This window comes from Theropithecus gelada, chromosome 4 (genome assembly GCF_003255815.1).
Source record: "Theropithecus gelada isolate Dixy chromosome 4, Tgel_1.0, whole genome shotgun sequence".
Classification (NCBI taxonomy): domain Eukaryota; kingdom Metazoa; phylum Chordata; class Mammalia; order Primates; family Cercopithecidae; genus Theropithecus; species Theropithecus gelada.
The window spans coordinates 130,264,327-130,292,166 of record NC_037671.1 but is presented as its reverse complement, the minus strand read 5'-3'; the positions used below and the strand labels follow the sequence as shown (position 1 = coordinate 130,292,166).

Here is a 27,840-nt window from a genome sequence, read left to right as displayed (position 1 = left end):
ATGTATATGCAACATGAGTCACCCGCCTCCAGCATGAATCCCTAAATCTACAACTGTGTACTCAGATAGATATTCCTGGCACTTGTCATCACTTTGCATTAGTTTTGTGTTTTCTGTCATTTTATTCTGTAGTTTCCAATGACTGGTTCATTTTTTAATAATAGCGAACAATTATGCAGTGCTTCCTTTATCCTACACACTGTTCTAAGTGCTTTAGTTAAATTTATTAATCGTCACAACAACTTAATGTGGTGCATGCTATTATTGTCCCCAAAGTTCTTACACAGGTGAGTTTTGGAGGTGAGGTTCCCACCCTGGTGCCTGGAGCTCACCCACTTTCTCGGCTGCCTCTTGCTCTGTCATCACCTGGGCCACCATTCCCATGATTTTGCATTTCCTCGGAGTGTTTCCTGTGGCTACTGGCACCCAGGGGACCTCAGTGCGTGCCTCTTTGCCTAATGTATGTACAGGCCCTATCTCGGAATGTTCCATTCCAGATGCCTCCACCATGGGCTCATTGTGAAATAAACAATGCGTGGCCACTAAAGCAGTTCTTTGAAAATGCAGCGTCAACACACCCACATTGACAGCAATGCAAAGTCACTGAAATTTTCTAGAATGACATGAGAGAAAAAATCCTTATACATAGTCTTTTCCAACGCAAACTTCTCTTTCAAACACTTATTAGAAAAGTTTGCTAGTAAGGCAAGAAAGTAACTTTTAGATTGTTTTGAATGAGGGTTTGCTTTTTGGAACCCTTTCAAATTTTGATAGCCTTAACAAACTGCTCTTATTTAACAAAGAGAAACAGCCAGGGTTAATCTGGAGCTTGGAGTCGATATGAGAATGGCCATTTCATCACCAGGCAATTCCTCCAGGCCACAAGTGAGGTCCATGGAGTAACACAGCCTGTGATTCCCTCTCTCACCCTTCACATCGATTGAAAATGTATCTTCAAAGACAGGACTCAGAAGCTCTTTTGATGCTTTTATTGACAATTTAAGTACAATCTTAGAGTTGTCAGATAATCTCAACACATGTCAGAGAAAATAGATTTTTTCTGCAAAGACTTTATTTCTATTTTTTGATACATTCATATTTTGTTACACCCTTCCTGTGCAAATAATACTGTGATTCGTTTTCATGTGTAGTGGATGCTGATTTTGCTTTTTTTGAGACAGAGTCTCACTCTGTTGCCCAGGCTGGAGTTCAGTGGCATGATCTCGGCTCACTGCAACCTCTGCCCCCCGGGTTCAAGTGATTCTCCTGCCTCAGCCTCCCGAGAAGCTGGGATTACAGGCGCCTGCCACCGCGCCCAGCTAACTTTGTATTTTTAGTAGAGATGGGGTTTCACTGTCTTGGCCAGGCTGGTCTTGAACTCCTGACCTCGTGATCCACCCACCTCAGCCTCCCAAAGTGCTGGGATTACAGGCATGAGCCACCGTGCCCAGCCTGCTCGAACTTATTTTAAGAATCACTGTTCTATTCTGGAAAGGGAAAAGACCACCACCAAGAAAGGAAAGGAGACCAAGCTGGACAGTCTAATAGTCTAACAGGGGTTCCTAGGGTGCCTGAGCTCTTGGGAGCAAACCTTGTTCAGGCACTGCAAGCCCAACGCAGCATGCAGGCTGGGAAGGCGCAATCATGCAAACATCATCAGGAAGAAAGCTATGGATGATGGGAAACACTGTGTGGTCCCTGTGACAGAAGGGAGCCACCTGATTTGTTGCATCGGGCCAGTGTAAGGAACTGCAATTTAGTGGGATTGCCAACGACACTAAGTCAGGCCCTGATCAGGGTCTGGACTCCGTGTGGACACAAGCCACTGGCTGCCGGGGCTCATGCCTGCGACCTCTCTTTTTTTCCCTTACGATAGAGACTTTGATCGCTCTACCATTTCGATGTGAGCTTTGGGCTTCCTGTCGCAGGTCTGTTGTCACCATGGGGCCATGCTGGAGTCGGCAGATCTTCAGACAGTGAAGCCACATGAAGCTGTGGATGCTGATGTGGCTGCCGCAGAGCCCAGTCTGTCCTCAGTGCAGGGCATCTGAGAGGACAGGACTGTCCCGGGTGGCTGGAAGAAATGGATTATCTCAGGCAGTTAGGAAAAGAGGGACAGGTGTCCCGGGATGTGGAAAATTTGAGTTCATCCCCTCTCTTTCCTCCAGCAAGGATTTCAGGTGCTACATCTAAAAACAGAGGCCCTGTTGCCGATTTCAGAATTTACAGAGTCTCTAAATCCAAAAGGGCCTCCATGCGCTAGTGATACTCATGCCCTCAGTTATGTTCACGATCTTCCTGAGAAGTCAGACAATACAAGTAGAACAAAAGATAGTGGTTGTGCTTTCTCTTCTGCGTAGTGTGCGTAAGAACATGAGGTTTGCCGCATGTCGTGTTGTTAATCTTTTGATTGTGCTGTGAATGGCTGAAAAAAAAGCTGAAAGTTTGATCGAACTGAAATCCAGTCCATGTCAACATAAGGAATATTCTAGTGAGTTTACTGTCCTAAGAGAAGGTCTCTCCTGGGGAACCCCTGGGTGTGCAGAGCTCCCTGGGACTTGCAGATTGGACAGAGAGGGTGTGCCAAAGGGTCATAAACCCTTCTGATGGAGAGAGTCTGGCACGCCTTCATTTCAGTAGTTCTGGAAAGGCTCCACTTTAAAGATTCTGGTTTAATAATGTTCACTTTTGTTCAGATTGAATATCATTTTGAAATCATTTCTAAACATGTCTCCTTTATAGGCACATTATCCATTAAATTTACAGAGGAGTGAAATGTATTAGCAAAATCTCCCTCTGCAAAATGAATACTCAAAATCAAACTATAGATTTTTTGGTAATACTTTCAGAAAAACGATTTCTTTCTGAAGTTGCAAATCATGAAATTGAAGGAAAGTACATTAACTTGATTTCTTCCCTGTAATTCAAACATTCAACATTCAAATTAACTTTCATAATTTCTCACTTAGTTGACAAGTTGATTTATGCATAGTTGGCATTTCATTAATGCAATTTATAGAGATAGAATTCTTAAGGATAAACACATTTTTTTGGCTATTGCCTGTGGTTCTTTGGGAATAGATGCTTTCTGAAAATTTAAATAAGAACATTACTGTTAAAGCCATGAATCTAGTTGAGAACCCACTGCAGTTCATTTTACAGAGAAACACCTTGTCAATGCCATCTTCACGGTGTTTACTGAAGGTAAAACGCAGGATATTAAACGCGAGAACTCTCTCTCCAGCTACTCATTCTGCCTGACTTGAATTCAGGTGAGAATGACCCATACGAGATACATGGATTGCACTTGAATCTGTGCTCCGGGATTTGTGTCATCCTCAGGCTGAGAGCACCTCTTGCTGGTGTCACAGACGGCTCTGCTGTTTTGTGTGGACAAACTGAAAGGGATTCAGGAGCTTCTTCTGTAATTTTGCTCTGCTGTGTTTCATGGACATAGTGAAAGGGATCTAGGAGGTTCTGCTGTAATTTGGCTGTAGTTGGACTTTGAAAAAAACTTGAAGTGTGTGTGTGTGTGTGTGTGTGTGTGTGTTTGAAAAGAGAATTAGCAAATGAAGGTAGGACACTGTGTATGCTCCCCCAGGATGGGGCAATGGGGCGCCTGGCTGCCCTGGCTACACGTCGAACCAGTGGTCCCCCATGCAGACGCGGTTCCACTCGCAGCCACAGTTCCAGCACCACTCGAGCCTGCACTGGGGCTGCGGACACTTCATGTGCATGCAGCCTCCTGTTGTGGGGAGAAAACAAAGGTGTGGTGGGTTCGCAGCAAATACCTGGAAAACACGCATTCCCAAACCAACACGCTAGCCTAGACATCACTTTCTAAGTGAATAATAACAAGCAATACAAGGGCAGAGAGAAACTGAACTGAGGGAAAAAAATTAGAAAGCACAATAGAGCAGCTCTAAAGTGATGATATTCATTAAGAAATGAATGAAATTGAAGCATGTCACTTTTGTCGGTAACACATTTTATTTGTAAATCTGACTTTATTCTCCTGAAAGGTGATTTAGAGACGAACGCTTCAAGTTTCACAGATGGGGTCAATTCCTCATTTAAATATATTTAAATATTAATATATTTAAAACACCAATATATTTATATTTAATTATATTTAAACATTAATATATTTATATTTAAATATATTTAAATATTAACATATTGATATTTAAAATATCAATATATTTATATGTGAATATATTAAAAATAACATATTTATATTTAAATATATTAATAAAATTTGATATAACAATATAATGTATAATAATTTAAATGTATTTTGATTTATTTTTGCTCTTTCTATAGTGCTACTTACTTGGTTTGGCCAAATTCATAAAACAGGAACTGGGATAGCATATTATAATTATTATTATTTCTTTCTTTTTTTTTTTTTTTTGAGACAGAGTTTTGCAGTCTTTTGCTCCAGACTGGAGTGCAGTAGCGTGATCTCGGCTCACTGCAACCTCCACCTCCCAGGTTCAAGTGATTCTCTGGCCTCAGCCTCCCGAGTAGCTAGGATTACAGGTGCCCACCACCACGCCCAGCTAATTTTTGTATTTTTAGTAGAAACAGGGTTTCGCCATGTTGGCCAGGCTGGTCTCGAACTCCTGACCTCAGGTGATCCTCCTGCCTCTGCCTCCCAAAGTGCTGGGATTACAGGCGTGAGCCACTGCACCCAGCCAGCATATTATTTTTAATAGGGAATATGTTCCTTAATGCTATCCAAAATTTTAATTAAGATGAGAGGGACAGAAAGGAAGTTACCAACAATGCTAGGTATTCTACGTATCTTATCTCGTTCGCTTACCAAAGCACTTTGAGATCAGAGCATCATTCTGCTATAGAATTTCCCCAAGGTGAAGCACTTTTAAATGGTGAAGACAATGATTTCACCAAGGTCTATGTGATTCCAATGTCCCTTCTTTCACAGAACGGGTTCTTTTCAGCATGAGAGGAAAAGTCCCTTATCTTGGGACTTATTTTGGAATTATTCACCTCCCTCAGTTGTCACACATAGATTCCACGAGTTTCTGGAGCGCAGACACCCCTGCTTCAGTCGCCATTGGGGAACTGAAGGGAGGAGGAAGTGATTGTATGAGGATGTACAGAGAACTGCTTCTGTCCAAATTTCCTGGATAACCCCAGCAAATGCAGTTTCTTGACTTGAATCCTCCTTTGTGTTGAAGGTGCTCCATTACTCACTCTTACCAATTATCTTGTTAATTGATTTTTTCCTGCCAAATTTTCCAAGTAATTGCTTTGGTGCTATCTCACTTTTATTATTAGAAACCTGGCACGAGAACTTACACTAATTTAAAATATTTATGAATATATAAGAATAGGCATTTATTTATTTTAAGATAACTTGCCTACATGTAAAATCCCCTGTTTTCCTAATTCTTTCTGGCTTGCTTTAAAGATCATAAATTACAGATGTGTGGAAAATAAAGGAGAAAACTTACAACACTTCTACCTTCATACTTTCCACTTAGGTTTGTGCCATTTTTAGCACATATTGAATGGTTGTATATTTATGATGTAAATAATATGTTACATGGTGTGACATTATAAAACCACTTAAGTTTCTCTAAAATATAATGTTTTATCATATCATAAATATATCATTATTATATCATGTATTGTAAAATATATTCAATCAAAATTATTGAGCAATACATTAAAACTTAATGAACTGTTAAAGCAATTCTAAATGAAAGGGTAAGAAAGTTTCCTATTGTGATATTTAATATAAATAAGCATATATAAACATAAATATATATGAAGAGAGTGTGTGTGTGTGTGTGTGTGTGTATTTATTTATTTATATTTTTTTGAGATGGAGTCTCGCTCTGTCGCCCAGGCTGGAGTACGGGACACAATCTGGGCTCACTGCCACCTCCGCCTCCCGGGTTCAAGCGATTCTCCTTCCTCAGTCTCCTGAGTAGTTGGAATTACAGGCACCTGCCACCACGCCTGGCTACTTTTTATATTTTTAGTAGAGACGGGGTTTCACCATGTTGACCAGGCTGGTCTCCAACTCCTGACCTCGTGATCTGCCCACCTTGGCCTCCCAAAGTGCTGGGATTACAGGCATGAGCCACCACGCCTGGCTGATAGATGTGTTTTTCATACACAGTCCCTAACTCATAACTCCCATAGCTCTTGTTATGGTCTTTTGTTATAATGTTGGGGCAATTCAGGTCTCAGAAACAGGCCCCAGAAAAGAGAATCTCTCCCTCTGACCTTTCCTTGACCTCCTTTTACCAGCCCAGGGCAGGACTGGAACCTTCCGCTGCTGTTCTGACCGTGGGTTATAAGACCCGGATTTCAGAAAGAGTCCTGTCCATCCCCTGGAGGAAGGAATGCTGCAGAGAGAGGCCAAGAAGAATCTAGACCGGCAGGCCTTGCAGGGTTTCCCCACTCCATCTATTAGCCTGAGATCAAAGCCTTTCTGTCCCATCGCATTTCAACACGTCTGTCCATGCTTCCATCATGCCTATTCCAGGAAGTCTCCATAGAGGGCCCCAGAGGACAGGGTTTGTTGAACACATGGAGGTTTCTGGGCAGGGCACCCAGGGAAGGCTTGGAAGCTCCGCCACCCTTCCCCCATACCTCGCCCTCTATATCTCTTTATCTGTATCTTTTGTAATGTCCTTTATGATAAACTGGTAAATGTGTTTCCCTGGGTTCTGTGAGCCACTGTAGCAAATAGCAGAACCCAAAGAAGGAGTCATGGGAATCCCAATTTGAAGTCGGTCAATCAGAAGTTCCGGAAGCCCAGACTTGCGACCGGTGTCTGGCAGTCCTGTGGGACTGAGCCCCCAGCCTGAGGGATCAGACACTATTTCCTGGTAGACAGCGCCAGGGTTGAAGAGCAGGACACTCCCCCGGGGTGCACTGCAGAACTGATTGCTTGCTTGGTGCATGGGGAAAAACCCCCGCACATTCCGTCACAGAAATCTTCTGTGCTGACTGTTGTTATTGAATGAGAGAATAGAAGAAGCATGTTGTTTGTTCTACACTGAGACGGAATGCCAAAAATTAATACCAAGCATTTAATGAATCTGGGATACTCGCATTGTAAATAATATCTTGTTACAGAAGCTAGAATTACAATGGCCTGGTACAGTAAGAATGGAAATGGGAAGAGAGGATATTCACGTGATTAACTTTCTTTCCTCCCGAGTGCTTAATATACACAAGGCCATAGAGCTAGACCCCAGGCCATGAAGGAGCATGGAGGACCACAATTCTAAAAGCTTTGCCAGCTTCAAAGTAAATGCATACAGCAAGCCACTGAAACTTCATGCAGATTTGTGGATATAGACATGAAGGGAATGTGGCTTCCTTTGTAGTGAGTTCTGTCCGCAGATGGACACTCAAACCATGAAAAGCTCAGCCTATGCCAGGCACTCAACATTGTGGCTCCAGCCAGCAATTCTTCCATTAGATTTAATGAGAGCGTGGAAGTCTCTGAACAACCTGAAGGCAAATTTAAGGAGCACCACACGCTCAGTCAGGGAATGGAGCCAGAATCTCATCTGCTTGAGATGGAAGTGAAGACATTTCTGGAGACTGGAGGGGATTATAGGAGAAAGTACCAGGGTTTAGCCTGTGCTTAAAATGGAAATTCCTTGCATTATCATTCAGCTTCTCTGAGGGAGGAAGGGCATTCCTGAAACACAACTGAGTATGTAACAGGCCATGAACCTTGGTGAGAACCAGGTAACATCCTTGGTCATAGAGTCTATGTCTTGTTTCAGTTATAGTGATGCACTTTTAAACAGTTTAGGCCATCGCTAATAAGCTTCAAGTCTCAGCTTTTCTATTTGTAAGTTAAAAATTTGGAGGTAAAAAATTAGTGCTTTCATTTATAGTACATCACAATATTTCCAAGAAATAGCCCGACGGGGAGAAACTTTCTTACAGTCACGAACCATATGACTCCTACAACTCCATCTTTGGAGGCGCCGGCGTGTTCTGAGTCCAGGGCAGATCTGATGAATAATTTTCCTGCTTCTCACCATAGAATACCTCCCTGCCTCACAGGATCAAGTCCAAGCCCCAAACCTGCGGTTCGGGGACCTACATTCTGCATCCTACCCACTGCTTCAGCTGAGGCTCGTGTGGGTGGTACCTAGAACACCAGCAGCAGGGGCTGCCTCCACACACTGAGTCGTGCACACCGGTGCCTTTGCTCATGCAGTCCTGGGACCTAGGACGCCTCCTCTTGCTCCTCCTTGCCTCGCTCATATCTGCCCATTCTTCAATTCTTCACTGGTATCATCTCTTCTAGGAAGCCTCCTCCTCCGGGTCTGTGTGCCCTGATAGCTTTCTTCCCTATATTATTTTATTAAAAAGATCTGTTTATGTGTCTATCTCTAAACTGTTTACAAGCTAAGTTTTTGTTTGTTTGTGTTTTATTTATTTTTTTTTGAGACGGAGTCTCACTCTGTCACCCAGGCTGAAGTGCAGTGGTGCAATCTTGGCTCACTGCAACCTCTACCTCCTGGGTTCAATCGATTCTTGTGTCTCAGTCTCCCGAGTAGCTGGGATCACAGGTGCCTGCCACCACACCCAGCTATTTTTTTTTTTTTGTATTTTTACTAGAGACAGAGTTTCACAATGTTAGCCAGGCTGGTCTTGAACTCTTGAACTCAAGTGATCTGCCAGCCTTGGCTTCCCAAAATGCTGGGATTACAGGTGTGAGTCACTGCACCCGGCTTACAAGCTAAGTTTTAATTCGGCAAATATTTATTGTCCAGGCATTCTTCTGCAATTGGAGCCTAGACAGTCAAGGTCCCTGATCTCATCGGCTTATGTTCTAAACGGCGACAGACAGCAAACATGTAAATGAACAAATTAAGCAATGATCTGGGAAGGAGGTGGTGCTATGAAATTATTATTAAACTGGTGGGTGGGACTCGTTGGTTAAAGGGGAAGCAGATGCTGAGATGGAAAGGGAGGAAGGCAGGCTGGGCAGAGGAGAAGCCCAGCTCAGGCACAGCCTGAGAGGCCTCAGCTGATGCCCAGGAGCTCCAGGGCTGGGGCAGCTCTCAGGGTGGTCCTGAATTTGGTTAGTGGGTTGGGTATTATGACCACCTCCAAGCAGCAGTCATGGGACAGGAGCTCTCTGGGGAAGGGGAGGGAGCCAGAACGAACTCTCTTGGCAGAGGTGATTGCCCAGAGAGCTCAAGGCCATCCGCAGGCAGGCCCCCCGCAGAGGAAATGGCAGTGCTTCCCCCTCCAGAGGTCGGATGGTGCTGACAGCGCCCCCCACAGGAGGGCAGGGGTCTTTGGCAGGGTGGTAAGGGGCGGTCTCACTGAGAAGAGGTCAGCTGGGCTGAGATCTGAAAGACAGGAAGGAGCCAGCCATGGGCAATGACGACACAGAAGTGTCCTGGGGAGGACTGAGGGAGTGGGAGTGGGACCCGTGTGGTTGCAATGTCAGTGGGGACCCCCGGGGAGAAGGGCAGGACTCACCTGGCCTTTGAGAAGTCTACGCGTCTATGTAGAGGATGGATCGTAAATATGCGAGAGTGGAGGCAAGAGCCCCTTTGGGAGGCGGTACTTGGAAGAGGAGGTGGGCAAGCAGGGCACTGGCTGGGGATGTGGAGTCAGAGCTGGGCAGATGCTGGATCAGAGCACGGGGAAGGCCGTGGTGACCGGGGCGTAAGGAAATGGGTAGAATGAAGGATGAGCTTTAGCTTAGTGGCTTGAGGAACTGGGCGGTGCTGTTGACTGAGGTGGGGTGTGCTCTAGAGGAAAAGGTTTTCTAGGAGCAGCTAGCACTCTGCTTTGTAAAATTTGAGCTGTCCATTGAACAATCAGTGGAGACACTAAGGAAGCAGCTGGCTATTTGAGTCGGACCCGGGGATGAGATGAGGGTGGGGTGTAGATTTGGGAGCCATCAGTACAGGGATAGTATTTAAGGCCACAAGACTGGGCTGTGTGTTATGTGTCACAAAGGCGAAGTGTCTCAGGTGTCCCCACAAGCTGATAGTAAGTGCTGAACCAAACAACCACAGAGAAGAGAAACAAAAAGCAACAGGTCCAGGCTCTCTGACCACTTCCTTTTTTTTTTTTGAGACAGAGTCTCACTCTGTCGCTCAGGCTGGAGTGCAATGGCGTGATCTCAGCTCACTGCAAATTCTGCCTCCCAGGTTCAAGTAATTCTCGTGCCTCAGGTTCCCAAGTAGTTGGGACTACAGGCATGCACCACCATGCCCAGCTAACTTCTCTATTTTTAGTGGAGACAGGGTTTCCCCATGTTGGCCAGGTTGGTCTCGAACTCCTGACCTCAGGTGATCCAACCGCCTTGGCCTCCCAAAGTGCTGGGATTACCGGTGTGAGCCACCACGCCCAGCCTCACTGACCACATCTTATCTTGCAAACTGCCACCACCAGAGCCTGGGCTAACGAGGAGGCCACTAAGGCATGGACCCCAGACCCGCTGGGTAAATTCTTCACCTGCCGTGCCTGTGACACCTGCCAGAAGAGGGAGCATGGGTAGGTGTTTAAGGAGCCCCACTGAAGACAGAGACCTGGCTGATTTTTACTAATTGTTTCTCTAAGGTTATACAACACACATGTTTATTACAGAAAAGCACACAAAGAAATAAAGTCCTCTTTGACCCTATCATGCCTAGAGCTACTCACTATGACATGGTAACATCTTGCTCCCAGTCTTTTTCTTCTGATTCTATTTCTTCCCATACGTACACTTATTTCCAAACTGACATCATGTACCACTTGCTTTGAAATTCTGATTTCTCACTTAGGATGGATGTAAACCTTTCCGCCATGCCTTCATAACTTCTTCATCCACACGAACCAGCACACGTCTCATGCAGTGCATTTGATACACTGTCTCCGTTACTCCTCCTGCCCATCCTGTGAGGAAGTCCCATTGAAATCCATCTTATGAGTGAGGAAACTGGTGCTCACACAGCCACAGTCCATGGCAGAGTCCTAACTCCTGCAACACTGCAATGTGGGGCTGTGTGATGCTTTACCACGATTTATCACAAAATAAACCAATCTTTCTCATACTGAGGCCATTAGACACTTAGATGATTTTGAGTTTACTGTACTATAAATAATGCTGCAGTTGGCACCTGTTTTCCTAAAATGTGTGTGGGGGTGGGGGGGGGTGTTTGTATATTATATATTTCAGGTTATTTCTTTAGGATAGATTTTCAGAGGTAGAATTATTGGGTCAAATAATATAAAGTCTTTATATATGTATTGCCAAAGTGGTTTCCAGAAAACTTACGCTAATTTATGATGTCCTCACCAACCTTGAGAATTACTATTAAAAAACAAAACAAAAAAAAATTAAGGCCGGGCATGGTGGCTCACACTTTGGGAGGCCAAGGCGGGTAGATTACCTGAGATCAGGAGTTCAAGACTAACCTGGCCGACATACAGTGAAACCCCATCTCTACTAAAAAATCCAAAAATTAGCTGGGCGTGTTGGTGTATACCTGTAGTCCCAGCTACTTCGGAAGCTGAGGCAGGAGAATCTCTTGAACTCGGGAGGTGGAGGTTGCAATGAGCCGAGATCGCACCATTGCACCCCAGCCTGGGCGACAGATCAAGACTGTCTAATCTCTGTGCTTTACACCCTTGTCAGTGAAATATCAGGCCTGTGATCCCAAACCATCATACATCTTCTCCTGGGAAGGGCCCTTCCGTGTTCTTTCCCTCCCATTTCCCAGTTCAACCTGCTAACCAGTGAGTGGCGGTGGAAACTAGAGAAGCTCTTTCCTTCTATCCCATCGATGCCTTCCGCTCTTTATAGGTGCATGCCAATCCCTGCATTTTCTAGGAGCATTGCTGCATGCAACGGAATGATAAGGACATGCTGGGTAAATTCTTTATTTTCTCTGCAGGAAGCCACTGATCCAGCACTAAGGATTTGGACTGAGCTAAGCCAGCACCTGCGGCTCTGGGATGTGTTCAAGCACACTCTTGTTTGCATTAATGAAGACTTCCCGAAGGGCACAACTGAAAAGAGAGAGGCTTGAGTGCCCATCCTAGGATGGCCGGGCTTCCCTCCCGCAAGTCAGCTCTGGGCAACCTGCCAGCCAGGGCATCGCTGATGCTCATTGAGGAGAAGCTGGGAGAGGCTGCAGCTGGCTTCATGTCATCGCTCATCTGTGACGGTGCTGCTGACTCTGGCTTTTGCACACATACAAGTGCATCGCATTGAGAACGGGCTCTCTGACCACTGCTTGTGATGGCTTTGCTCTGAGTGGCATGTCCAGGATAGACAGCAGGAAGTCCCCCATTGGTACTGTCATCAGGGGCAGGCCACAGGGATCTTCAAATATAGACGAGAGTTTAATTTTGAATAATGTTGCAAAGCTGGGGAAGGCTACAGACTGACGGCTGGCAGACAACAGGGTCATATGGTGCAGCCTCAGTGCTGGGGAAGGTTCACCGGGGAGGATGGAGAAACCACAGCTGCCTCCTGACTGCCACTTATCCTCAACCACCTTCCATATCTTGGTTCTAGTTTCTATATTTATTCCCTTTCCAACCACATAAATGCTAACTGTGTGCCTCACATAGCCATGGAACTATTCACTCATTAAATATTTCTGTGTAGCAAAAACAATAATAATAATGATAACGGGTCACATTTCTCAAGGGGTTACCCAACACACCAGGCACCTTCAGACAGCATCTCATTTAATCCTGGGATCCCTGACTGGCATGATTCTCTCCACAGAGCCCACGACATCCTCATTCTCTGCTCAGCACCGACTCACCATTTTTTTCCACTGGTACATGGCAGCGGGGACAGGGCTTCGTGGTTTTCTTGATGGTTTCTTTGGAGGCTTCTTCCCAACGAGCCTGCTCTGCGGCTCTTTCATCAACTCTGTAGGCCTGGGTAAGCAAAGAGGAAAGGCATTTAATCTCAGCTTTCTGTTACTGGGATCGGGGTTTAGGTTCCCTGTACGCTGGTACAGGAAATTCTTGAAGACAGGAGTGCCTTCGGGCAAGAAGCCTAAATATCAACGCACCTGACAAATGCTAGACAGCTACTGGGCAGATGGGGATGCTGTCCCTGGCATGTGGCGTATGCGTTGGAGCGGGGAAGAGATTGTTCGGTTTTGTAGTGTGAGCTCCTCTATTCTGTTGTTTTGCGTAATTGTAATAAATAACACCTATCAGGTGCTTAATATGCGGGCAAGGCGATCAATGCTCAAGTACACTTCTCATTAGACACTTCGTCAGATGTGAAGTGAGTGTCTAGTTTTTATTTCACATCGAGGATTAGACAGGTGAAAACATGGCCCAAAGCTGGTAAGAGGGAGCATCTGTGTGACTCCGGATTCTTTGCTTTTCAACTTTGCTCTACATCTTGTTATCCTTCCTTGCACCTGGCAAATGGGGAACTCCAAATGTTGTCACAGAAGGGACAGGAGCAAGAACAGGAAATGAAGTCGATGTGCCAGAGAGGGCAGTGGGAGCTGTGAGTGAAGATTGTGGCTCTGGAGCCGGCTGTCTGGTTCAAATCCCAGCTCCACCCAGAGGGGCGACTCTGGAAACATTCCCTAAGCTCTCTCACAGTCCTCATCTCTTCGATGAAATGCCTTGTGCATTGGGGGTATGGAGGACTCCAGTGTGGCAAGCTTTTAAATACGTTTGCTGCCCTTTTTGATGTCACCGAGAGCTGGGTGGTGCCTGCACCATCATGTATAAGGAGGTTTTCTGGTGGGAGTGGAAGCAAGAGGTCCTGGGCTGGCTGTGGTTGGCATCTGTGACCTTAAGGACCAGTCATTTGGGGATTATCCCCAGATAAGATGAAGCATCACCAAAAACATGAATCCAAACTTTGTCATTTCGCTTTCGAATTCCAAACCTTTTTGAAATGTTAAAGTTTTTGAATCTTTGTGGATGAAGTATCATGATGAGAATAACTGTGCTGCATTTAATAGTTTCTTTAGGAATTAGTGCTCATATTTCTGTTATTTCCGTGGAAAGTGAATTCTTCCAGGGCCAAGATCACGCTTCAGAAATCCTCACATCTCATTTCTGGCATAGCATCTGGTACACAGCAGGTGCTTAGTGCATTTTAGCCAAGGGAATGAATGAATGACACAGCCCAGGAAGGCACTAAACTTTCAGTCATCCAGAATAGGACCCTGTGAAATGGGAAGGGCATGTGGGTGCATCCCTGACAGTGGTGGGGGCACCACAGACAAGCTTTGCCTAGGGCTGGTCACTGGGTGAAGTCAATTTCATTTCTGTTAATGAGCCATCATGAGCATGAAGGAAACATGCTTTGATAACTGCCAGGGTGTCACGTGATTTGTGAATACTTTGTTAGAATAACACGAGTCAGCTGCTAGAAGGCAACGGTAGGTGAATGAGTGCTTCCTTTGCTAAGATCCACTCACAGCAGAGGCCCAGTGAGGGCGCTGTGGTTAGTGAGGGCCATTTCACAACTTGGTAACTAGGTATGTGTCTTCACAACGCATCTTCCAGTCACCAGAGTCACGTGTGGTCCTAACTGTCAGTGACACGTAGCAAACACCCATCCCCCCCACCGACGTGCACCCCAGTGCCACCCCTGCCTCATGTTCCTTGCTATTCTTTTTCAGGTCTAGGAGTCTGTAGCTCTGTAGCAGTGGTTTACAACTGCTTGCTGGTGGCAAGTTGGCAAGTCATACAAATTGGAGAAAAATACAATTTTACTTATTAGAAAATAATTTCAAAATGCCATTTTTTTAAGCAAAACATGGCATTCTGCATGCGAAGGGCAATTTCTCCCAGGTCCACACACCTAAAAATGCTGGATCAAATATGGAAAAAAATCTTTTATAAACATGTGGCTGATAGGGTGGGAAGGTAAAGGAAATCCTTAAAGACAGTAAATCCTCCTGGTTTGGGAGGAAGGAGCCTGGCATTTGCTGTGGGGCTATCTTCTTAGTCCCGGGTGCCCATCATCCGGGTCGTCCCAGGCCCTAAGGGCACAGGCAGGAGACAAAGCCTCTGGCTGAAGCAGGGTGGGAGGTAGAATCCAGTTTTACTACACACAGAGGACCTGGACTCCTGAGGGTGACGTTCTTAGTGGAGGAAGCCAGGGTGAAAGCCTGCCCAGAAGAGAGAATTGATAGATACATGCTGAGACCACTCAGGCTGGGTTCTGTGATGCAGCAGGTTTGGAAAACATTTCTCTGAACATTCCTAATCATCAGGCCTTGGACACGAGGGTTGGTGAAAAGAATTCATCCTATCTGATTAGCTTTAAAAAACCTCAAGCCAAAAATTAATTTGAAATATTACCAGATTGGCAGTATACCCTGGAAGCAAGCGGAAGCAAAAATATCTTTTGTGGTGCACAGCATGTAAAAAAGCCAAACCTCAAAGAAATCACACAAATAAAATTCTAAGAAATCTGGGATCACAATAAAAAAGTTAAAAAGTCACCTAATACAGAAGAAAACTAGCTACATGAGTGAAAGTCACAGAATTACAGAAACTGCAGAATCTAACCAGCAAAGGTTGTAGATATTGGAATGGTCAGAGACAGAGTACTGGCCAGGTGTAGTGGCTCACACCTGTAATCCCAGCAGTTTGGGAGGCTGAGGCGGGTGGATCACTTGAGGCTGGGGGTTCGAGACCAGCCTGGCCAACATGGTGAAACCTTGTATGTGCTAAAAACACAACAATTAGCCAAGCGTGGTGGTGTGCACCTGTAGTCCCAGCTACTTGGGAGGCTGAGGCCGGAGAAGAACCTGGGAGGCAGAGGTTGCAGTGAGCTGAGATTTTGTCACTGCATTCCAGCCCCAGTGATGGGGTGGGACTTTGTCTCAAAAAAACCCAACTGAGTATAAACTAAATATGTTTGTTATGTTTAAATAAATAAAGGTCATGATAATGGAATAAGAGACTGTCACAATTAACTAGGAAGATGTGAAAAAGAAACAAATTTCTTTGTTTTGTCCATTTTTCTGGACAGGAAACACTAATAATTAAAATTAGAAACTCAGTTGATGAGTTACATAGCAAATTAGATACAAATGAAGACAGAATTTGTGAACTGAAAGATGGAGCTGAAGAAATTACATAAAATGCCAAGAAGTAAAAAATATGAAAAGGAGATTAAGAGGTGGGGGGATAAGGTGAGAAGGTCCAGTGTTTTTCTAATTAGAGTTCTAGAAGGAAATAACAAAGAGCATGAGAGAGAAACAGTGTTTGGGGAGAATGGCAAAAAAAAAAAAAAAAAAAAAAAATTATCTACAAAGAAGTTACAATTATTTCCCCAGCTGATTTCTTAATGCATGGGTGCTGGCAGACAGTGATGGTATCTTCAAAGCACTGACAGAAAATACCAGCCCACTTAGAATTCTATCCAAGCAAAATTAATTTTTAAGAATGAGCATAAACAAAAACACAGTCATAAAAAACAGCATTTCCCATCAACAGAAGTTCACTAAAGAAACATGGATTTGGGAGGCTGAGGCAGGCAGATCACGAGGTCAGGAGTTTGAGACCATCCTGACCAACATGGTGAAATACCATCTCTACTAAAAATACAAAAATTAGCTGGGCATGGTGGTGGGCGCCTGTAGTCCTAGCTACTCAGGAGGCTGAGGCAGGAGAATTGCTTGAACCTGGGAGGCGGAGGTTGCAGTGAGCCAAGATTGTGCCACTGCACTCCAGCCTAGGTGACAGAACGAGACTCCGTCTAAAAAAAAAAAAAAAAAGAAAAAAAAAGAAACATGGAATTAGGAAAAGTCCAGAAGGAGCCAGGAGTTGCAAGAAGAAACTGTGAGAAGAGAAAATGGGTAATGTTTGGTAAGTCACAGGAAATACTCATTGTATAAAACTGTAAATGATGCTTAATTTGCTGGTTTTAAAAAAGAAAAAATCCAAGTAGGCTGGGTGTGGTGGCTCACGCCTGTAATCCCAGCACTTTGAGAGACCAAGGCGGGTGGATCACCTGAGGTCAGGAGTTTGAGATCAGCCTGGCCAACATAATGAAACCCGTCTCTACTAAAACTACAAAAATTAGCTGGGCATGGTGCATATGCTACTTGAGAGACTGAGGCAGGAGAATCGCTTGAACCTGGAAGGTGGAGATTGCAGTGAGCCAAGATGGTGCCAGTACACTCCAGCCTGGGTACTGGAGTGAGACTTTGTCTCAAAAAAAAAAAATCAAAGTCGAACTAGATGCTGGACAAGAATAGTACAGAAGTGTGAGAACTGGATGATTCCAACGTGCTGGCATGATTCAGGCAGAGGGTCATTAGAGTTTTTTACATTAATATATGTGTACATTCTAGGGTAATCAATAAAATAAAAGAGAAAGAAATTTACTTCTAAACAAGGAAAAATACAGTGGAAAGGCAAACAAAAGAGTTAGTCAAAACAAAGGCAAGAAGTAAAAGTAAAACTATAGAAATGTAGAAAGTAATAGAAAGTATAAAATAAAATGGCAGAAATGACTGCAAATATCCCAGCACTCACAACTCATGTGGACAGATTATCACTGGGCAGGGCTTGCTAAACTCTAGAGTCTTAGCACTTATCTGGGAGGCCTTGTCTGCAGGAGGAGCATTCAGGGGCTGAAGTTTCTGGCTCAGGTGTGTGCACACCTAAAGCCTTTGTTACATTTTTCTTTGTTGCCAAGTTAAGAGCATTTTCAACTGGGCAAATACAATGTTTATTCTAACAAAGGATGTTATAGTCAGCCCAAGAGAAAGATTCAGAGCTCAACTTCCAGAAACCTCCTGCCTGTCAATAGCACATTACTGGAGGGGAATTAAGAACTGGAAACTTGCAAATTTATATTAATATGCTTAATTCTTTCCAGGAAGAAAGATTAAAATGATGGCAAAGGAAGAGAAATAATTGCTTCCCAAAATACCAATTTTCTCTGACTTCTGATCCCCAGAGCACACAAAGCAGAGTGTAACTTGTAGGCCCATCAGAAAGCAACTAGGATTTCCCAAAAGGGCTCTGGATTTAACACCTCCAGCAGCAAACGTCCTTCAAATCAGGGCACTGCAAGCTTAATACCTAGGAGTGATTACAAAACACTCCCCATGTAAACATTTCCACACTAGTGTGCACTGAGCTACTGGATGGGCCAGTTCACCCAGCGGAGAGCGGGGTAGCTAGGAGGGTTTGATCCCTAGACTGGAAGAGAGAAAACTGAGAGCAGCAATTTCTGTTTTCACCTGCAAGGATATGTACCATTATCATTTCCTTCACAGACTCTGCACTGGGGCCAACGTTACTTCTTCCCCGGATCAACATGTTGAAATCCTACCCACCAAGGTGATGCTATTGGGAGGTGGGGCCTTTGGGAGGTGATTCGGTCATGAGGATGGAGCCCTTATGAAGGGATTCATGCCCTTATTAAAGGGACCCCAGAGAGCTCTCTTGCCTCTTCCACTATGAGGAGACCCTGTGAGAAGCCAGCAGTTTGCAGCCAGGAAGAGAGACCTCCCCAGATCTAGAGCCTGAGGTTGAGGCTTGCTGGGCTGAGCTTGGGTTCCTGCAAGCCATGGGCAGCAGTGTGGGTGGAGAGGCACCCTCATGTCCACCCCACAGGACACCGGAGCTCATGTGAGCCAAGGAGTCAAGGACCCCCACATGGAGATGCCCACACTGAAGGTCAGAGACAGAGGAGAAAGCCCGGGGAAGAGAAAATACCCCAAACCCTAGGGAAAAACCAAAATGCTGATAGCGCAAAATGGTTTTTAGTATTCTTAAAGCAAACTAAGTATGACCTAAGAAGGACTCCATACTTCTGTATTTGAGTCCTTGTGGTCGAACTTAGCAAGACTGAAAACCCAACTTAGGAGTGTGTCTAACTTAATAGGTAGACAGGATTGACAGCCTAACTTTAGAGTATGCATCTGTAACAATAGCTGGGTCTTGGCCAATCCCAGCAGCCATGCTTCAGCCACTCATACACTGCTGAGTGTTCAAACTGTGTTCACATAAGGCCAACGCCAACCTGTAACCAACCCGGCTATTTCTGTACCTCACTTCCGATTTCTGTACGTCGCTTCACTTTTCGTCTATAAATTTGTTCTGACCACGAGACACCCTTGGAGTCTCTGAATCTGCTGTAATTGTGGAGGCTATCCAATTTACGAATCGCTTTTTTGTGTTTTTCTTGCTCAATTAAACTCTGCTAAATTTAACGTGTCTGAAGTTTTAACAGTACCAAGCTACGGGAGTGTTTTTTAGCCAGCAGGACAGCTGGCTAACTTTTTTGAAAGTGGGTAACTTTCTTTCACAGTCGGGGTGGGGTTCATTCTGACCTCCTGGGACTGACAGGGGCCCAGGTAGATCATGGCCTTGATTGCAGAGTTAGGGGTTAAGGTGTAGAAAACTGATGAGGTGTGTCTTTTTTTTTTTTTTTTCCTGGTAGACAATATGTGCTCAAAAGTTATGGTTTTATTCCTCCACAGGGCATGAAGCAGTTGTTATCTAACTTAGAAGTCAAATTTCAGCATTCCTTTCCCAATGAACGACATGGCATTCTGTTCCTCCAACACTACTTGGGCTGATTTTCCCATTAATTTGATGACTCAGACCTCGGCACGGGCTAACACAGAACTGTGTAGGCATGGTGCTGTGACAGCTGCAGGGTGTTAGAGGGAGGGGTGGCCAGCGGGTCCGGGATCCCGGTGCCCAGGAGGGGAAGGCTTTGAGGAAGAAAACTAAGGACACTTCTGTTACATAAGGAAGGGCACTGTGTGGCAGGGGCTCTGCCCACATCACGGAATGTAGTAACTGCAGCATCCCTGAAGGACGGAGCTTGTCATTAACTATTTCCGCTGGAGAAATCAGAGTCTCGGGAACTAAGTAACTTAAGACCGAGGCTGCCTGGCCTGCGAGCAGCAGGTTCAGAATCGGAGCCCCGAGCTGCCTGGGTTCATACTCCAGGCCCCTGCAGCTTCGATTTCTTCCTGTCATTATCAAGTCACACGCTACAAAGAGTGCTAAGGACTAAGGCTAAGATGCTGTCATGGAGATCTGGAGGTCTCTGGGGACTTCTGAGAGAGCAGTTTTCAAACCACTTGTGGCCAGGCACGGTGGCTCACACCTGTAATCCCAGCACTCTGGGAGGCCAGTGCGGGCAGTCAGGAGTTCAAGACCAGCCTGGGTCATATATATATATACACACACACACACACATATTTATATACATGTGTGTATATATATATACACACACGCATATATATACACACATACATATATATGGCAACCTCAGTCTTAAGTTTTATATATATACATATATGTGTGTGTGTATGTGTGTGTGTGTGTGTGTATATCTATATATGCTGGGCCTGGTGGCACATACCTATAGTCCCAGCTACTCAGGAGGCTGAGGCATGAGAATCACTTGAATCCAGAAGGTGGAGGCTGCAGTGAGCTGAGCTCACGCCACTGCACTCCAGACTGGGTGACAGAGCAAGACTCTGTCTCAAAACAACAACAACAAAAACAACCACCACCACCACCACCCAGCTTGTGGTAAAGGCAGTGGGAGAAACTGCCCAGCCCCGCTCCCCTCACTGCAGCAGCCTTCCTGCCCTCCACTTGCCTGCTTCCCCTGGCACCAGTGCTGCACCTCCATTCCCAGCTGCCCACCGCCCTTCTGTCCTGGGCCATCACTGCTGCCCCACCGGTTCTGCCTTCCCCAACCTACTGAAAGTGCTTTCAAGAAGGACACCAGGAGGCCCCGGCTGCCAAAGCTCATACCCTTTGTCGTCGTCTCCAACTGTTCCACTGCACCTAACATGTGGGACAGGTCACCAAGAAGGCCCTTGGAGTTCCTGCCCTTCTCAGCGTCACAGCTATTCCTGTGCTTCCTTTTTTTTATTTTTTTATTTTTGAGACGGAGTCTTGCTCTGTCGCCCAGGCTGGAGTGCAGTGGCGCGATCTCAGCTCACTGCAAGCTCCGCTTCCCGGGTTTACGCCATTCTCCTGCCTCAGCCTCCCGAGTAGCTGGGACTACAGGTGCCCGCCACCTCGCCCAGCTAGTTTTTCGTATTTTTTAGTAGAGACGGGGTTTCACCGTGTTAGTCAGGATGGTCTCGATCTCCTGACCTCGTGATCCGCCCGTCTCGGCCTCCCAAAGTGCTGGGATTACAGGCTTGAGCCACTGCACCCGGCTATTCCTGTGCTTCCCATCCTCACCCAGTGGATCCACGGGGAAGGAGGGGAGTCCCAGACCCAGTGACTGCTGCCGACCCCACGGACCCTGGGGAGCGGGAGAAGCAACTCTAGGACACCTTGGGAGTGGGTGGTGCCCAGACTACTGGTTTAGACCTTTGACTGCCACTGCCGAGACGGGATTTCTACCAGGATGAGCACATCTTTGCTTTGCTTCCTTCATGAGTGTCTTAATGTTGATGTTTAAATCCTTCTGGAGTCATCTCAAGCAGTGGCCGGGTGCCCACGGGTTCAGTCAGGATCACCAACGGGATTCTAAAAATGATGCCGAGGCTTGTGTTCAGACCCTGGAGATTTGGATTCAGTAGGTCTGTGGCGGGGTACAGAAATTAGAATCCTTAAAATGCCCCAAGGGGTGGCGAGGGGCGGGAGATTTGGGAACCATTCATCCTCTAGAGGGCGATTCTCCCTTAGGGCCTGCAGAGGAACCTGGTGAGCTGGGTAACTTACCCTCTGTTCCCGCCTTAGTCATCAAGCTCTAAAGCAATGCCTGCTCACTGTGCTGCCAGGACGGGAAGGTTTTGTAATTCAGCATCACCGCCCGATTGTGCAATAAAGTGTGGCTCTCACAGGGCAGTGTAACAGTTAGGTATTTGCATGGAACTCTGTGCCTGTCTACTGCTCACCCATGGCGGGAGGAATTGCATGCATGCGTGTGTGTGTGCACGCGTGGTGGAGGTGGGGGTGGAACAGGACAAGTCTCTCTCCTAACATACTTCATGGCTGAAAATAGCAATTTCATATAAATATGAAATATCTATAATATACTTATATATAGATATATAGTCCCAGCTACTCGGGAGGCTGAGATGGGAGAATGACATGAACCCAGGAGGCGGAGCTTGCAGTGAGCTGAGATCTCGCCACTGCACTCCAGCCTGGGCGACAGAGCAAGACTCCGTCTCAAAAATAAAGCCCAGTTAGTGCCCAGGAGACACATTGATATGTATTGAAGCTAGAATAACTTGAGAAACTGCGTATGTGTTATCTTTCCTGCTGTAAGAGAAACTTATTTGTGATTATAGGAAACTTATATGTGATTATAGGAAATATATTCATATGATTATAGGAAATATATTTCATATATATAGAGAGAGCGAGAATCAAAAGTCCCTCAGAAAGGTAAGGTACTGGCCTGATCGTCCATCTGTGGCTCAAGAGAAATAACCTCACAAGGGTCATCCTGAGTAAGACCAACACACAAGCAGCTTAACACAGAGCCAGGTGCACTCTGAATGGTAACCGTGTGTTTTCTATGATCACCATCATTATTATTTTGTTATTGTAATCATCACGATCAACTCTAAAGAGATGGAAATATGAGACTATGGGAGTTTGTACACATGGAAAAGACCACTGAAGGCCTGGACTGGCCTTAAATCTCCTTTAAAAACAAGTATGGGAAGCCAAGGCAGGAGGATCACTTGAGTCTAGGAGTTCAAGGCCAGACTGGGCAATATAATGAGACCCTGTCTCTATAAACACACACACACAAAAACTCCACAGGTAAATCAAAATGTACTTATATAGGTTTTAAAGGCCGAATTAGGCCGGGCACGGTGGCTCAAGCCTGTAATCCAAGCACTTTGGGAGGCTGAGGCGGGTGGGTCACGAGGTCAGGAGATCACGACCATCCTGGCTAACACAGTGAAACCCCATCTCTACTAAACACACGCACACACAAAGTTAGCCAGGCATGGTGGCAGGCGCCTGTTGTCCCAGCTACTGGGGAGGTTGAGATAGGAGAATGACATGAACCCAGGAGGTGGAGCTTGCAGTGAGCTGAGATCTCGCCACTGCACTCCAGCCTGGGCAACAGAGCAAGACTCCATCTCAAAAATAAAGCCGAATTAGTGTCCAGGAGACACACTGATATATATTGAAGCTAGAATAACTTGAGGAACTGCATACGTGTTATCTTTCCTGCTTTAAGAAAAACTGTGACACCTGTGTAGCCAATAATTAGACAAGTATATTCTAATCCTAAAAATCAATTTAAGCCTATTTTCCAAAAAAGAGCAGATTGCTATTAATCACGAAAACAGAGTTGGCTTAATTCAGCTATCAATGCTTTCAGGTGAATGGCAGCTTTTAAACGTCAGCCTTCTCATCAATGCTCGCCTGTCTTCTCACAGACACTGAAACCTTCCACCTCTGCAGACAGCAGCCTTCCTGGCTCACAGTCAAGCAGGTGGGCCGGTTGAGCACTGCTGCGTGTGAGCAGCCCGCCTCCTGCTGGTGAGTAAGAAAATGGCATCATTTTCCAGGGGCCTTGAGCTAATTAACGTTACTGCTTTGCAATGGGTGTCACCAAAACATGTTTTGTGTTCTCACATTGTCTTATGACTATCTCTTTTTGGAGAATATGTACATATGTATATATTTAAATATATTTCGTTAATTTTTTTTGAGACGTTGTTTCGCTCCTGTTGCCCAGGCTGGAGTGCAATGGCACAATCTCTGCTCACTGCAACCCCCGCCTCCCAGGTTCAAATGATTCTCCTGCCTCGGCCTCTCAAGTAGCTGGGATTACGGTGCCTGCTACCACACCCGGTTACTTGGGAGGCTGAGGGAAGAGACGGGGTTTCACCATGTTGGCCAGGCTAGTTTTGAACTCCTGACCTCAGGTGATCTACCTGCCTCCGCCTCCCAAAGTGCTTGGATTACAGGTGTGAGCCACTGTGCCCGCCTATTTTTTTTTTTTAAAGAAATCATCAGAGTGTTGGGATTTAATGGGGTGTCTAGCCAAGGGTTCTGGGAAATACAAGGCTACACTCTAAGCAATGCAAGGCTACTCCACTAAGCTCTAAACTCCCCAAGCCATGCTTTAGAATGCAATTCAGAAGGGTATTTGTTTTTATTTATTTATTTATTTTTGAGATGGGGTCTTACTCTGTCACCTAGGCTGGAGTGCAGTGACACAATATCGGTTCAAGCGATTCTCATGCCTCAGCCTCCTGAGTAGTTGGGATTACAGGCATGCACCACCCCACGTGGCTAATTTTTGTATTTTTAGTAGAGATGGGATTTCATCACATTGGCCAGGCTGATCTCGAATTCCTGACCTTAGGTGATCTGCCTGCCTCGGCCTCCCAAAGTGCTGGGATTACAGGCGTGAGCCACCGTGCCTGGCCCAGAAGGGCATTTTTGATGATGATTCTAACAGTGGTGATTTCTGCTAGGAGTAGAATGTGTGCCAAGCGCCACAGACGAGATCTTACAGAGTCTTGCCCTGTGGGGCCTTAACTGCTTCCTAAAGGGGAAGTGAAGTAAGTAATATCTATCAACCTATTTTGGGATGAATGGGGGAAATGGAACAGCATAAATGGTAAGTAGCAGAATTATTAATAGGTACCATTTACTGCTTATTTTAAAAGTGCTTTGTGTTCAACGATTGTTACACATTGACATACGAGAAAAATATACACTTGAGCTAGAAAATATGCTAATTTGTATTTTTGATAATGACATTCTCTAGTTCATGGTTGGCTTAGGTCAGTAGTGACCAAAATTATCCACATAGATGGGATTCTGAATGTGGAATCATCACTAATAGGACGCAAGGGGGAATCAAAGCCGACAACAGAGCCTGTCTTTTGTTCAAAGTATAGTTATTCTGGCACAAAGTAGACTATTATTTTTGCTAGAGTGAATGCAGAAATATTTTCATTCAAGAAACATTTGTTGGGTGTCTAAGATTGCCAGGCACTGTCCTGGACCCTGGGGATACATCCCAGTAAACAAGAGAGACGACAAACAAATAGCAGGCCAACAATCCCTGCCTTGTGGAGCTATAGAGATGACCCTCTATAATGTGGGTGGGCCTCACCCAGTCCATGGAAGGCCTGACGAGCAGAGACCTCGGTTTCCCAGAGAAGAGAAAAATTCTATGCTACAGAGTGCAGTGGCTCACACCGGCAGCCACACACTTTGGGAGGCCAAGGTGGGAGGATTACTTGAAGCTAAGAATTCGAGACCAGCCTGGTCCACAAAGCGAGACCCCATTGCTACAAAAAATATTTTTTAAAGATTAGCAGAGAACAGAAGCATATGCCTGTAGTCCCAGCTACTTGGGAGCCCAGGATTTCCAGGCTTCAGTGACCTATGATCTTGCCGCTGCACTCCAGCCTGGGCAACAGAGTGAGACGCTGTCTCAAAAAAAAAAAAAGAAAAAAAAAGAAAAAAAAAGGATCTCTCTGTCTTGGTTGACCACAGTGTATGTAGACCTTCCGCGAGCAGTGGTTCTCCAAAGCTCTGCAGGCTAGCCACATCAGCACCACCTAGGAATTTGTTAAACTGCCGGTCCTTGACCTCAAAGTTAACAGAGTATAGATGTTAACTACGCCTACAAAAATACCTTCACAGCAACACCTCAACTAGTGCTGGATCCAACGACTGGGCTATGCGGCCCAGCTACATTGACACAGAAAATTACCCATCACAGCTAGGCTGAAACGCATGTTAAAAACTAGATCTGCTTGACTTCAAGCCCCCTCTGCTTGTCTTGGATTCCTCAGACAAGGGTGGGAACACCTGGTTCTTGCTGAAAGAAGGTAAATGCAACCCTGGAGAACAACAGTGCTCGGCCTAAACGTGCTACACCTCTGTGCTTACAGGGGTGCTGAGTTTAAATGAGCTACGCCTCTGTGCTTTGCAGGGGTGATGAGTTAAACGTGCTACCCCTCTGTGCTTTGCAGACGTGATGAGTTAAATGTGCTACACTGCTGTGCTTTGCAGGGGTGCTGAGTTAAATGTGCTACACCTCTCTGTGCTTTGCAGGGGTGCTGAGTTAAATGTGCTACACCTCTCTGTGCTTTGCAGGGGTGCTGAGTTAAATGTGCTACACCTCTGCTTTGCAGGGGTGATGAGTTAAATGTGCTACACCTCTCTGTGCTTTGCAGACGTGATGAGTTAAATGTGCTATACCTCTGTGCTTGCAGGGGTGCTGAGTTTAAACGGGCTATGCCTCTGTGCTTGCAAGGAACAAGTGCAGAGCAGGTGAACTGTTTTCCTCACACATGGTCAACATACTTTTCTGTGGAATGACAATATTTTGTCCACCCTGCCAGCCCCATTTTTAATGAAGGATTTATGGAGACCAGGATCCAGCTGTTAGCTTTTCAAATCTGCACACCTCTCAGAAATGCTGCTCCTGGGGGACACAGTCCTTTGATTGCCTCCTGCCTGTTGTGGGCTGGGCCACTATGCAGGCGTGGCTGGGGTGCCTTTCAAAGTGGCGTTCACTCCCTTTTCCCCCAGGTCATTTTATTTTTGTTTCTGGCCAAATCCAGCATTTTCCTTAAGGGTTTAGCGCCATCTGGTGCATCATAGGCGCACTGCAGCTGCTTCCCTCCTGATACTGAGTCGGGTGCAGAGAATTGCCAGGGGCGCTTTCTTTTGAGGAGATCCAAATGCCCGTGGGGTGTGCAGTGTGTGAGTGGAGAGTGTGTGCAGTGTTATGTATCTGCGTGTGGTGTGTGTTCTGTGTGTATGTGTGTTGTGTATATGTGTATGCTGTATGTGTAGTGTGTGTGGTGTGTATGTATGTGTGTGGTATATATGGTGCACGTGTGTGGTGTGTGTAACGTATGGTGTGCATGTTGTGTGTGTGTGTGTGCAGTGTGTGGTATGTGTATATGTGGTGTATGTGGATGTGGTGTTATGTTTATGTGTATGTGGTGCATGTGTGTGGTGTGTGTGACGGGTGTGTGGTGTGTGTGATGTGTGTGTGATGGCTGTGTGGTGTGTGTGATGGCTGTGTGGTGTGTGTGATGGGTGTGTGGTGTGTGTGATGTGTGTATGATGGCTGTGTGGTGTGGTGTGTGGTGTGTGTAATGCATGGTGTGCATGTTATGTGTGTGTGTGTATGTGTGATGTGTGCGTTGTATAGGTGTGGTGTGTATGTGTGATGTGTGCGTTGTTTATGTGTGTGGCATGTGCGATGGATGTGTGGTGTGTGTGTGTGTGTGGTATGTAGCTGTGATAATAGGTTTCTATAAAAATATTTTCCACATTGCGAACTTGTTATAGCCGCTTGTTTATGGAGTCTAGTACACAGGGTATAGACTTGCAAAATCAGGTTCGGAATTTACATTCAGACCTTTTTTACCAACTCTGCTGGGATCCTAAAACCCCTCTGGAATCCAAAAGCCTTTGGGACAGCATCATTTTCAGGGGAGGATCCCATGTGTCAGGCCAGGCAGGCATCTGGGGGAGCCTGCACTGTGGCCGTGCAGAGGGAAGACTCAGGGAACCCACAGGCTGTGACCTCCGCAGGTGAGAGAGCACAGGGAACCGGCAGGCCATGACCCCCACGAGTGAGAGAGCACAGGGGACCTGCAGGTCATGACCCCTACATGTGAGAGAGCTCAGGGGACCTGCAGGCCGTAACCTCCACACTGATAGAGCTCAGGGGACCTGCAGGCTGTGTCCCTCAAGGTAGAACTCCTGGGGGTGGAAGGAACCCCTGGGGGTGCTGAGGCTTCTGCAGAGGGAGGACGCCTCTGGCCAGAAGCTGACACTCCAGGGAGTGCCCTGCCGTGCTGGAGAGACAGTCCAGAAGAGAAGAAGGGTTTCTGCGGTACAGGAGTGTGCTTGGAGAGCCCC

At 45.9% G+C, this 27,840-nt stretch overlaps 1 protein-coding gene across 3 annotated transcripts in view; it reads right to left on the bottom strand.

Annotated features, from left to right (window-relative positions):
* Positions 1–1,167: 1,167 nt before the first annotated feature.
* The window catches only part of PRKN (parkin RBR E3 ubiquitin protein ligase), a 919,793-nt gene continuing 893,120 nt past the window's right edge, over positions 1,168–27,840 (bottom strand). For all 3 annotated transcript variants that reach the window (XM_025384066.1, XM_025384067.1, XM_025384068.1), the window contains 2 exons: positions 12,795–12,912; positions 1,168–3,745 (listed from right to left, as the gene is read on the bottom strand). In XM_025384066.1, coding sequence (XP_025239851.1) covers positions 3,633–3,745; positions 12,795–12,912 — 231 coding nt within the window. In that variant the 3' untranslated portion in view covers positions 1,168–3,632. The remainder of the gene's footprint in view (positions 3,746–12,794; positions 12,913–27,840) is intronic.